The sequence below is a fragment of the Hemitrygon akajei genome, chromosome 6, assembly GCF_048418815.1.
Source record: "Hemitrygon akajei chromosome 6, sHemAka1.3, whole genome shotgun sequence".
Lineage (NCBI taxonomy): Eukaryota > Metazoa > Chordata > Chondrichthyes > Myliobatiformes > Dasyatidae > Hemitrygon > Hemitrygon akajei.
The window spans coordinates 128,441,116-128,453,322 of record NC_133129.1 but is presented as its reverse complement, the minus strand read 5'-3'; the positions used below and the strand labels follow the sequence as shown (position 1 = coordinate 128,453,322).

The following is a 12,207-nucleotide window of genomic DNA, read 5'->3' as shown; positions in this document are numbered from 1 at the left end:
TCTGCTGCTCATTCCTTCTCTTTCTACACTAGCTAGAAGGCCTGCAGTTTCATTGCTTGTTTGAACTTTGGTCTTGCCTTGTCATACTGAAGATTTTGTTAGATCGGTAACTTAAATGTCCCTTGAATATTCAGGGCAATTCATTGGCATCAAAGTGCTGCCAACAACAGAGAGACTGGAAAACTCAAAGCATGATGAAACCTTTGAATCTGGCTGGTCGGACGAGCTGGATATTGTTACAGATGTGGAAGAGAAGCAGTTTTGTTTCATGATGGAACAGCTTGGAGCTTCACAAATCTTTGAGGAGTAAGTACTTTACAAATCTGGTACTAGAGTTCATTTTATTTCTCATATCTAATAATATTGAGTCAAAATTTGAACAAGCTTTAATATTAGAGAGAAAATGAAAGATATTAAAACCTGATTAGTCATAGTTCAAATAGTACAGAAATTCAATGAAAGTACAGTTAAGATAACAGAGAAGATGTAGAGAGTTGATGCTAAACAAATTGTTATTTTAATAAAGAAAGGAACTTTCAACCTTCTTGCTCTGGAAGAATGACTATTATTTTACTCAAAGTAATTAGTATTTATTCAAGGCTTCTACAAATTCAGGTCCATAAGTGATCAGTTTATATAGCGCGTATCACACAATTTTGTGGTTGAAAAGGAATAAGTAGCTGGCATTAAACGATGATTCAACTTGAGAATCTGCAACTGAAAATCGAAATGAATCATCACAGAAACACTCAGGTAGTTCATTAGATACTAACCTGAGAGAGCACATCTGTCTCTTAAATAAAAATAAAAAGCACATATTGCAAAAGATAAGGTGATGTTCTTAATTGATTTGGTCTCTTAAACACAAGTAATCAATGCATTGAACTGCATGACGTGCTACAGTGGCTACATATATATATCCAGAATTTACAACACTGACATTAATTGTATTAATTTCTTCAATATGATATCATTAATAAACATGCTGGTTAACTTTAGGAAATTTTCTTTTAACTTCTGCTTTTTTCCCTCCACTTCAGTCAAAGTGAGGTAAGGGAGTTATGGGCCAGGCTCCACAGAGGGAAGCCTGAGCTGCTGGCCAACTTTGAGCAGTTCTTAGCCAACCTTACAACACACATCCAGGAGATACAGCAGGAGAAGAAAATCATGGAACAAGCAATGAAACGGTAACCATTTGTCACATATTAGTAAATGTGTACTGATTTAGATGTAAAATTTGAGGAAATGTATTTTCATTGCCTGCTGTTTCTCTTTCTGACTGAACCTGAACACCATCCAGCAATCCTTATTATGTGTGCCATGTGAAGGGAGGATTAATGCTGTTTAGTTCCATTACTGATTATCCAATACTCACTGGAAAGGTTGCTGTTCCTTTTCGTGCCTTGTAGTGCATCACATCAGACAGCTTTTAAGCATTTGTCTGTTTTTTTACGAGGTTGAGTTAATGCTTAACTCAGCATAGATGGAAAGCGTGCAAGGGGCTGGCTGGATTCGAACTCAAGACCATTCACCTCAAAGTCCAGTGCTAATGCCACTACGCCACCGGCGGGCTACTGTCAAACTTGACATGTGAAAAAATGGGTGTTTACTCATTATAGTCCTTGAACTTCAGGAAGAAAGCAGTAACAAAGGTGTCAGGAACTTGAAAAACCTCAAAAGCTTTTCACTATTTTTTTGTGCCTTACCCATATCAAGAAAGCAGTATGTTTCCTTTTTTCCTCACCAATTATTCCTGTTTAAAAGAAAGAGCATGTTATTCCAAGATAAGTCATTTGCTGAGTTCCCTTTCATTGCAGAAGGCAAAGTTTTGGAGCTGTTGTCTGAAGGCTCTTCCCTTTCTTTAACTACAGGAAGGAGTACGAGCATGATAGAGAGGTACGCTGCCTGTACGAGGAAATGGAGCAGCAGATTAAGAGAGAGAAAGAGAAGTTAATAAATCAGGTAACTCCTTGATTCTAGTTTCAGGACATTTGGGGTTGATCCAAATATTTCCCATATCTGTACCCTCCAACCTTAATGGTATGAATATTGATTTCTCCTTTCAGTAACCAAATTTCCACCTTCCCATATTCCCCACTCTGACCTTTTACTTCTTCTACCCTGCCTATTACTACCCCCACGGTCCTCTCTTCCCTCTCTTTCTCCTGTGGTCCACTCTCTTCTCCTATCAGTTTCTTTCTTCTCCAGCCCTTGACTCTTCCCACCCAGCTGGCTTCACCTAATGCCTTCCGGCTAACCTCACTCTCCTCCCCCCATCTTTTTATTCTGGCAATTCCCTACTTCCTTCTCAGTCCTGAAGGAGGATTGTGGCCCGAAACATTGACTGTTTATTTATTTCCATAGACGCTGCCTGACTGTTGTGATGGAAAATAACTGGTTCTTTGAGTCTCAACAGTAGAGGCCTGGACACACACAGTTTTAATAATAAGGAATTTATTTACATGGGGAAGTCAGGTCAACACGAGCAACTACAATACACAGGAAGCGGTGTGGGGACAGGGTACAGTTACACAGACAAAGAACAAGGGAAAAGCACTACGACATCTATCCCCCTTGACCTTGGATAGCTGCGGCTCCCTTACCAGGACAAACGATAGAACTTCCCAAGCATAAATCAATGCACTTACCTTCAATGAGGTGGTCTGTAAGAGACAGCGAGCCAGGTAGGCACAAGTCTCACCTTTTAAAGCATGGGGCTGGGCGCCATAATCCAATTAAGGTGACCAATAATTTAGGTGTGCATTGATTAGTTGGGGGGGACCAAATGTTGATTGGCATGTGGTGTGTCCTCCGACCAGCCAGGTGGCAGTGCATCTGTCACGTGGCCGGTATCTCTGGATACACTCCACCCCTCGGAAGATGCACCACATAGCCAATACACATAAGAGGGTGGAACAATATCACATACCAGAAATAACCATTTTTAAGCAGCTAAGTAAATGCAGAGACACTCTTAATCATCTGGCATGCGCAACATAGTATAGAAGTGGCTATGATTACAAGAATGAGTGCGATGGACCAGTGAATTACAGTTGCCCACCACCCCCCTAGGGACCCAAACGGCCACCAATTGCCCCATGAGGTGTTGTGCTGGAGGAGCTGGTCCCTTGATTTTTGAATTTTAGCCACCGAGTCCCGAATGTGAGCGGCCAAGTGAGTGATGTTGCTGGACTCATCAGGGATAAAGGTACAGCATTCCTCACCAACCACTGCACACGTTCCACCATCAGCAGCGAGTAGGTAGTCCAGTGCCATTCGGTTCTGCTGGGCGACCATCCTGACAGCTGTCAGTTCTGCCGCCGTTCGGGTGAGGGCATCCTCCGTGTGTTGCAGTGCCACTGCCGTCTCGTTGGCCAGAGTCTCGAGCACACTGGTCATCTGGATCACCTCCCGGGACAGCCGGGCCGTACCATAACTGGGAAAGGCTATCATCCAGAACCTCTCTGCCTCTGTAATGGCCCTCTTGTCCCGGTGGCCGCTGTACGCCGGATGCTCCCCAAGGTCATTCAGGGGGGTGGATGAAGGGCACCACATATGCTGGAAAGCAGCAGCCGTACCAGCTCGTGGGGAGCCACGGGTAGGCGCGGTGGCCGGAGATCCAGTGGGTCCCGTTTAGAGTCCAGGGAGCTCCCAGCTTAGCAGCATCGTCGGCAGTGGTCACTGGGGCACCCGGGTACCAGTTTCGCTGACAGTTGCTGTGACCAACGGAAAAGTTAGAAGTGTGCGCATTGCGGAGTCTGCACCAGCAGTCGTTAGGTCTACTCAGTAGCTGTGGAATAACTCTGAGGGTGGGGACTCGGGTGGAGGTCCAAGTGTAGGGAGAGAAATACCAGTTCCTGAAGCACCCACCCCATCGGGGGTCAAGGGAAGAGATGTTGTGTAGTGGGGAGGAGAGTGGTGGGGGGCTGCCAGCAGGTCCCCCCCAAACAGATATGCCAAAACCAGCAGGAGCAAACAGTCTGTGTAAACAGTTCATCTCAATGTCATCCAGCGGGATTGGCGTGAGTGGCAGCGCATCATCAGCGTGTGCTGGGGCCCGCAAGCAGATCCAGCAGTCCGATCTGTTGGTGTTGCTGGCAAACTCGTAAAGCGACCCTGAGGAAGGTGTTGGCAGCTGTCACGGAGCCGAGCATCGCAGCGACCAGGAGGGATGACTGGAGTCGCACCATTGTCCTGTAGAGGGAGACGGGGACGGGGGGTGGGGGGTGGGGAGAGGGTGGGGGTAGGTGTAGGAGGAAACTCATTCCCTGCTGGTTAAATGCCGGGTATGTATACAGGACAAATCAGATTTACCTGGAATGGCAACCCAGCGGGTGTCCCCTGGACCGCGCGCGACAATTTCTCCCTTTCTGGGGAGGCTCTGCGGCAGTCGGATCCATTCTCTGCCCGAGTCCTCGGTCTCGGGGGGTTCGGTGGTTTCCCAGTTGGGAGATGGGGACTGTGTCAGGTGGCGGGCCAGTGGGGATCCCCCTTGGCTAGTGGGCCGTGTGTTTAACTGGTCGACGGCCTGCTGGAGGACACTTAGCCACCCCTGCAGTGTGCGAGAGGGTATCAGTGTGCGAATTTTTTCCTTGAGCAGGCCGTTCATTCTTTCAATTAAGCCCGATGCCTGGGGGTGGTGGGGTATATGGAACAGCCACGAGATCCCCGCCTCAGCCGCCCAGGTCTGGGCTTTGGTCCCAGCAAAGTGTGAGCCCTGATCGGATTGTACCTCCCATGGGACCCCATAGAGAGAGGAGAGGTGCTGTAATCCTCTGATGGTGCCGTTCTGGTTGGCCCTCTCACAGGGCACTGCCACCAGGACACCCGAGTATGTGTCCACCATCATGAGGACATACTGCTTCTTATTCTGTCGCGGGAGCGGTCCAATATAGTCGATTTGCCATACCTGACCCGCCCCCGTGCCGCGACGAATGTGGCCCGGTGGCCCTATCGGCCAGTCCCGTGGCTTGACTAGCTGGCAGATGGGGCAGTTATCTACAGACGTTTTACATTGATTGAGGGTCAAGGCGACACTGAATTGTTCAGCCCAGTGCCGCGTGCCATCGGCCCCTCAGTGGCCACCTTTGCGGTGTGCCCACGCAGCTAGTGCACTGGGGTCGGTGTGCCACACAGCTAGTGCACTGGGGTCGGTGTGCCCACGCAGCTCGTGCACTGGGGTCCGTGTGCCCACGCAGCTAGTGCACTGGGGTCCGTGTGCCCACGCAGCTAGTGCACTGGGGTCTGTGTGCCCACGCAGCTAGTGCACTGGGGTCTGTGTGCCCACGCAGCTCGTGCACTGGGGTCTGTGTGCCCACGCAGCTAGTGCACTGGGGTCTGTGTGCCCACACAGCTCGTGCACTGGGGTCGGTGTGCCCACGCAGCTCGTGCACTGGGGTCCGTGTGCCCACGCAGCTAGTGCACTGGGGTCTGTGTGCCCACGCAGCTAGTGCACTGGGGTCGGTGTGCTCACACAGCTAGTGCACTGGGGTCGGTGTGCTCACACAGCTAGTGCACTGGGGTCTGTGTGCCCACGCAGCTAGTGCACTGGGGTCGGTGTGCTCACACAGCTCGTGCACTGGGGTCGGTGTGCTCACACAGCTAGTGCACTGGGGTCTGTGTGCCCACGCAGCTAGTGCACTGGGGTCGGTGTGCCCACGCAGCTCGTGCACTGGGGTCCGTGTGCCCACGCAGCTAGTGCACTGGGGTCTGTGTGCCCACACAGCTAGTGCACTGGGGTCGGTGTGCCCACGCAGCTAGTGCACTGGGGTCTGTGTGCCCACGCAGCTAGTGCACTGGGGTCGGTGTGCTCACACAGCTCGTGCACTGAGGTCGGTGTGCTCACACAGCTAGTGCACTGGGGTCTGTGTGCCCACGCAGCTCGTGCACTGGGGTCCGTGTGCCCACGCAGCTAGTGCACTGGGGTCTGTGTGCCCACACAGCTAGTGCACTGGGGTCGGTGTGCCCACGCAGCTCGTGCACTGGGGTCGGTGTGCCCACGCAGCTAGTGCACTGGGGTCGGTGTGCCCACGCAGCTAGTGCACTGGGGTCTGTGTGCCCACACAGCTAGTGCACTGGGGTCCGTGTGCCCACGCAGCTCGTGCACTGGGGTCTGTGTGCCCACACAGCTAGTGCACTGGGGTCCGTGTGCCCACGCAGCTCGTGCACTGGGGTCGGTGTGCCCACGCAGCTAGTGCACTGGGGTCTGTGTGCCCACGCAGCTAGTGCACTGGGGTCGGTGTGCCCACACAGCTCGTGCACTGGGGTCCGTGTGCCCATGCAGCTCGTGCACTGGGGTCCGTGTGCCCACACAGCTAGTGCACTGGGGTCCGTGTGCCCACGCAGCTCGTGCACTGGGGTCCGTGTGCCCACACAGCTAGTGCACTGGGGTCCGTGTGCCCACGCAGCTCGTGCACTGGGGTCTGTGTGCCCACACAGCTAGTGCCCTGGGGTCTGTGTGCCCACGCAGCTAGTGCCCTGGGGTCTGTGTGCCCATGCAGCTAGTGCACTGGGGTCTGTGTGCCCACGCAGCTAGTGCCCTGGGGTCTGTGTGCCCACACAGCTAGTGCCCTGGGGTCTGTGTGCCCACGCAGCTAGTGCACTGGGGTCGGTGTGCCCACGCAGCTAGTGCACTGGGGTCGGTGTGCCCACGCAGCTAGTGCACTGGGGTTGGTGTGCCCACGCAGCTCGTGCACTGGGGTCCGTGTGCCCACGCAGCTCGTGCACTGGGGTCGGTGTGCCCACGCAGCTCGTGCACTGGGGTCGGTGTGCCCACGCAGCTAGTGCACTGGGGTCGGTGTGCCCACGCAGCTAGTGCACTGGGGTCTGTGTGCCCACACAGCTAGTGCACTGGGGTCCGTGTGCCCACGCAGCTCATGCACTGGGGTCTGTGTGCCCACGCAGCTCATGCACTGGGGTCTGTGTGCCCACACAGCTAGTGCACTGGGGTCCGTGTGCCCACGCAGCTCGTGCACTGGGGTCTGTGTGCCCACACAGCTAGTGCCCTGGGGTTTGTGTGCCCACGCAGCTAGTGCCCTGGGGTCTGTGTGCCCACGCAGCTAGTGCACTGGGGTCTGTGTGCCCACGCAGCTAGTGCCCTGGGGTCTGTGTGCCCACACAGCTAGTGCCCTGGGGTCTGTGTGCCCACGCAGCTAGTGCCCTGGGGTCTGTGTGCCCACGCAGCTAGTGCACTGGGGTCTGTGTGCCCACGCAGCTAGTGCACTGGGGTCTGTGTGCCCACACAGTTAGTGCACTGGGGTCGGTGTGCCCACGCAGCTAGTGCACTGGGGTCGGTGTGCCCACACAGCTAGTGCACTGGGGTCGGTGTGCCCACGCAGCTCGTGCACTGGGGTCGGTGTGCCCACGCAGCTAGTGCACTGGGGTCGGTGTGCCCACGCAGCTAGTGCACTGGGGTCGGTGTGCCCACACAGCTAGTGCACTGGGGTCGGTGTGCCCACGCAGCTCGTGCACTGGGGTCGGTGTGCTCACACAGCTAGTGCACTGGGGTCTGTGTGCCCACGCAGCTAGTGCACTGGGGTCGGTGTGCCCACGCAGCTCGTGCACTGGGGTCCGTGTGCCCACGCAGCTAGTGCACTGGGGTCCGTGTGCCCACACAGCTAGTGCACTGGGGTCGGTGTGCCCACGCAGCTAGTGCACTGGGGTCGGTGTGCCCACGCAGCTCGTGCACTGGGGTCGGTGTGCCCACGCAGCTCGTGCACTGGGGTCGGTGTGCTCACACAGCTAGTGCACTGGGGTCTGTGTGCCCACGCAGCTAGTGCACTGGGGTCGGTGTGCCCACGCAGCTCGTGCACTGGGGTCCGTGTGCCCATGCAGCTAGTGCACTGGGGTCCGTGTGCCCACGCAGCTAGTGCACTGGGGTCGGTGTGCCCACGCAGCTCGTGCACTGGGGTCCGTGTGCCCACGCAGCTAGTGCACTGGGGTCGGTGTGCCCACGCAGCTCGTGCACTGGGGTCTGTGTGCCCACGCAGCTAGTGCACTGGGGTCGGTGTGCCCAGGCAGCTAGTGCACTGGGGTCTGTGTGCCCACGCAGCTAGTGCACTGGGGTCGGTGTGCCCACGCAGCTAGTGCACTGGGGTCTGTGTGCCCACGCAGCTAGTGCACTGGGGTCGGTGTGCCCACGCAGCTAGTGCACTGGGGTCGGTGTGCCCACGCAGCTCGTGCACTGGGGTCCGTGTGCCCACACAGCTATTGCACTGGGGTCGGTGTGCCCACGCAGCTAGTGCACTGGGGTCGGTGTGCCCACGCAGCTAGTGCACTGGGGTCTGTGTCAGGGGTGGAAGTGGTGGCAGATGATATTTGGGCAGCCTGGTCCACAGCAGCGTTAAACGTTGCCTCTTCATTATCTTTCCGGGTATGGGCATCCACATGGTGGACAAAAAATTTTCTGTGGGTAGCCTGGTCCCAAATGAAACGCCAGTGGTGCTGTCCCCAGAGGGGACGTCTGTGTATTTCCCACCCCATGTCTTGCCACCGGGCCATCCACACTGCAATGCCGTTAGCTACTGCCCAGGAGTCAGTATAGATGTGGTCTGGTCCGGTAGTGTTTTGGAGGGTGAGGGCTACTGCCGCCAGCTCGGCAAGTTGACTGGAACCCCCCTCCCCCTCAGTGGTTAAAATTCTACCCGTGGCGGGATGAAGTGCTGCCGCTTTCCAAAATTGTTTACCCCCTTTCCAGCGGCTGGAGCCATCTGTGAACCAGGCGCGCAATTTGCTGTCGGGGTCTCCCTCAGTGTTTTGAATCAGAATCAGATTTATTATCATTGGCATGTGTCGTGAAATTTGTTAATTTAGCAGCAGCAGTTCAATGCAATACATAATATAGAAGAAAAAACACAAAATAAAAATGATAATAATAAAAAATCAATAACCAAATCAATTACAGTATACGTATATTGAATAGATGAAAAATTGTGCAAAAATCAGAAATACTATATATATTAAAAAAGTGAGGTCGTGTCCAAGAGTTCAGTGTCCAATTAGGAATCGGATGGCGGAGGGGAAGAAGCTGTTCCTGAGTCTGTGAGTGTGTGCCTTCAGGCTTCTGTACCTCCTACCTGATGGTAACAGTGAGAAAAGGGCATACCCTGGGTGCTAGAGGTCCTTTGTAATGGACACTGCCTTTCTGAGACTCCGCTCCTTGAAGATGTCCTGGGTACTTTGTAGGCTAGTACTCAAGATGGAGCCAATTAAATTTACAGTCCTGTGCAGTAGCCCTCCTATACCAGACAGTGATGCAGCCTGTCAGAATGCTCTCCACGGCACATCTATAGAAGTTTTTGAGTGTATTTGTTGACATACCAAATCTCTTCAAACTCCTAATGAAGTATAGGCACTGTCTTGCCTTCTTTATAACTGCATCAATATGTTGGGGCCAGGTTAAATCCTCAGAGATCTTGACACCCAGGAACTTGGAAGTGTTCACTGTCTCCACTTCTGATCCCTCTATGAGGATTGGTATACAGTATGTTCCTTTGTCTTACCCTTCTGGAAGTCCACAATCAGCTCTTCCGTCTTACTGACGCTGAGTGCTAGGTTGTTGCTGCGGCACCGTTCCTCTAGTTAGTATATCTCACTCCTGTACACCTCGTCATGACCTGAGATTCTACTAACAATGGTTGTATCATCAGCAAATTTATAGATGGTACTTGAGCTATGCCTAGCCACACAGTCATGTGCTTACAGAGAGTAGAGCAGTGGGCTAAGCATACACCCCCGAGGTGCGCCAGTGTTGATCGCCAGCAAGGAGAATATGTTATCACCAATCCGCACAGATTGTGTTCTTCCGGTTAGGAAGTTGAGGATCCAATTGCAGAGGGAGATGCAGAGGCCCATGTTCTGCAACTTCTCAATCAGAATTGTGGGAATGATGGTATTAAATGCTGAGCTGTAGTGTGTGTATAGTGTATATTTTGTGTGTGTTTCTTCCTATGTCTGCTTATTTTGTTATTACTCAAAAGTCTGGCTTTGAGTTTATGTTTCATTACATCCATGGCTGCACCAGTGTGTTAGCTTTGTCTGGTTGATGGATGAGGACTCCCTAATGCCTCTGTTAGCTCTCTGCAGTGCTTCTCCTTATTAATAATATATTTTTCAATCATTCTTCTTTGCAAATTGACCTACCTCACGTTGTCCACAAAATATTCTATTTGCCAACTTGTCCACTCATTTGATTTATTAATATCTCTTTGTGAGCGGCTTAGATCCTCTCCAATGCTTGCCTCCCCTACCCTTACTTTTGTATCCTCTGTAAGCTTAGCCTCAGTGTATTGACTTCCTTCCTCTAACTCACTAATGTATATTGTAAACAGCTGCTGCCCCGCACTGACCATCACAGCAATTCATTGGTTACAGGTTGGCAACTCTAGCCCTACTTGCTGTTTCCTGCTAGCTAGCCAATCCTTTTATCCATGTTACCATATTACCACCATCTCCATGAGCATGTGGCATTTTTGCAAGCCATTTTTGCAAATCCAATTGGATTACATCTACTGGTCCTCTCTGGCTGACACTTCCTCAAAGGGTTTCCTTTATAATTCATTCTAATAGTAAATATTAGGCTAACCAGCATCTATTTATTCCTGACTCCACTATCCCCACTCCCATTCTTTTTGAATAAGAATATTCTTTGACAGTTTTCTAATATTTCGGTACATAGAAAACAAGGATGTTTGGAAGTAGTTTACAATCAGTTCTACGACTAGAGACACTTGATTTAGGAACCAAGGATACAAGCAATCTGGTCCTAGAAACTTCACTATCATCACCCTTGTGATTTTCTAGTACTAATTTTATGATGGTATTTAATCTGAGATTGGAATTGGTTTATTATTGTCAACGATACAATGAAAAGCTTGTCTTACAGATCATATCATTACATTGTGCATTGAGTACAAGATAAAACTATAATGATCAGAATAAAGTGTGAAAGCTATAGAGAAGTTGCAGCGAGGGTGAACAATAATGTGTAAGATCACAATGTGTTGGATTGTGAGTTCAAGAGACCATCTTATCATACAAGTGGTCCATTCAGGAGTTTGATATCTGTGGGAAAGAACTTGTCCTTAAGGCTGGTGGTACAAGCTTTCAGGCTTTTGTATCTTCTGCCTGATGGGAGATAATGCTCAGTTGTTCAGAGGAAAAGAGAAAAGAAAATGATATTAAAAAAAATAATTTTCAAAAATAATTACATCTGAATATCATCAGAAATTCACTGTGAAGCTATGGGCAAGAGGGAAAAATTGGAAGTGAGAATTTGATTCACACCAACATTTACATTGAAATGCTGCTCTGTAGGAGATGCTGAATATTAGACATTAAACCAAAGCATTGTCTGACTGCTCTGATGAGCATAAACGATCTGTTGTACTATTCAGAGAACTGCAGGTTCTCCTTGGTGTCTTGCTGAACCTTATCCCTTAGTAAAAGAAAGTAAACCAAATAGTGAATCGTGTTGGAATAAAAAGGAGGCAATAAAGAATGAATAAAAAGCTGCCATTTTTACAGCTTCCAGCTGAGCTGATGACTATCAGGTTTTCAGGAGGATGGGAAAAAACTTGGGGTTGACTGTGCTGGAGAACAACAGGATAGGAATTGAGGTCAAATAAAGCAAGGTACCAGGGCTCTTCCAAAGGGGAGAAGCCAATGAAAAGTCAAGTCTCTCATAGGCAGCTGTGTGATGGTGAAGAGCAAGTCGAGCCTAATGAGAAATGAATGCTCTTGCCGTTTATCTCGGCAGGATGTGTGGAAGCACACGGAACGGAACCATCAGTTGGAAAGGGAGCTGATGAGGAAGGAGCAGGACTTGGAAAATATCATTCTACAGCAAAAGAAGGTAGGATGTGGTTTCATTATGGTTTATTGATCAAATTAGTGGCTTTCATTTGGAATCCTTTTCAAAATGAGTTTGGCATGGGGGAAGGGGGAAGGTTACTTTTCAAGTAGTATTTTGTCATTGAGTATTTGATCTGTTCCCATGTTTTAAAAAAATGACATTAAGTGGTTTATTATAATATTAAGAAAACAACCTTCATTGTTCAAGGCTTTGCTATTAGAACTTATTTCTTAATGGCTTTTAGGGTAACTGAGGAAAGAATTAATAGGGTCTTGAGGGGGAAATTTGTCTTCACCAGAGGGTGGAATGTGTGTGGAATGAACTGCAAAAGAAAATGGTTGTGGAGAGTGCAATAA

General features: G+C 50.5%; 1 protein-coding gene across 3 annotated transcripts in view; it reads left to right on the top strand.

Annotated features, from left to right (window-relative positions):
- Positions 1-12,207, top strand: part of cracr2b (calcium release activated channel regulator 2B) — a 153,809-nt gene that overhangs the window by 77,335 nt on the left and 64,267 nt on the right. For all 3 annotated transcript variants that reach the window (XM_073049228.1, XM_073049225.1, XM_073049227.1), the window contains exons 4-7: positions 135-306; positions 1,041-1,187; positions 1,872-1,962; positions 11,756-11,851. In XM_073049228.1, the coding sequence (XP_072905329.1) occupies positions 135-306; positions 1,041-1,187; positions 1,872-1,962; positions 11,756-11,851 (506 nt within the window). The remainder of the gene's footprint in view (positions 1-134; positions 307-1,040; positions 1,188-1,871; positions 1,963-11,755; positions 11,852-12,207) is intronic.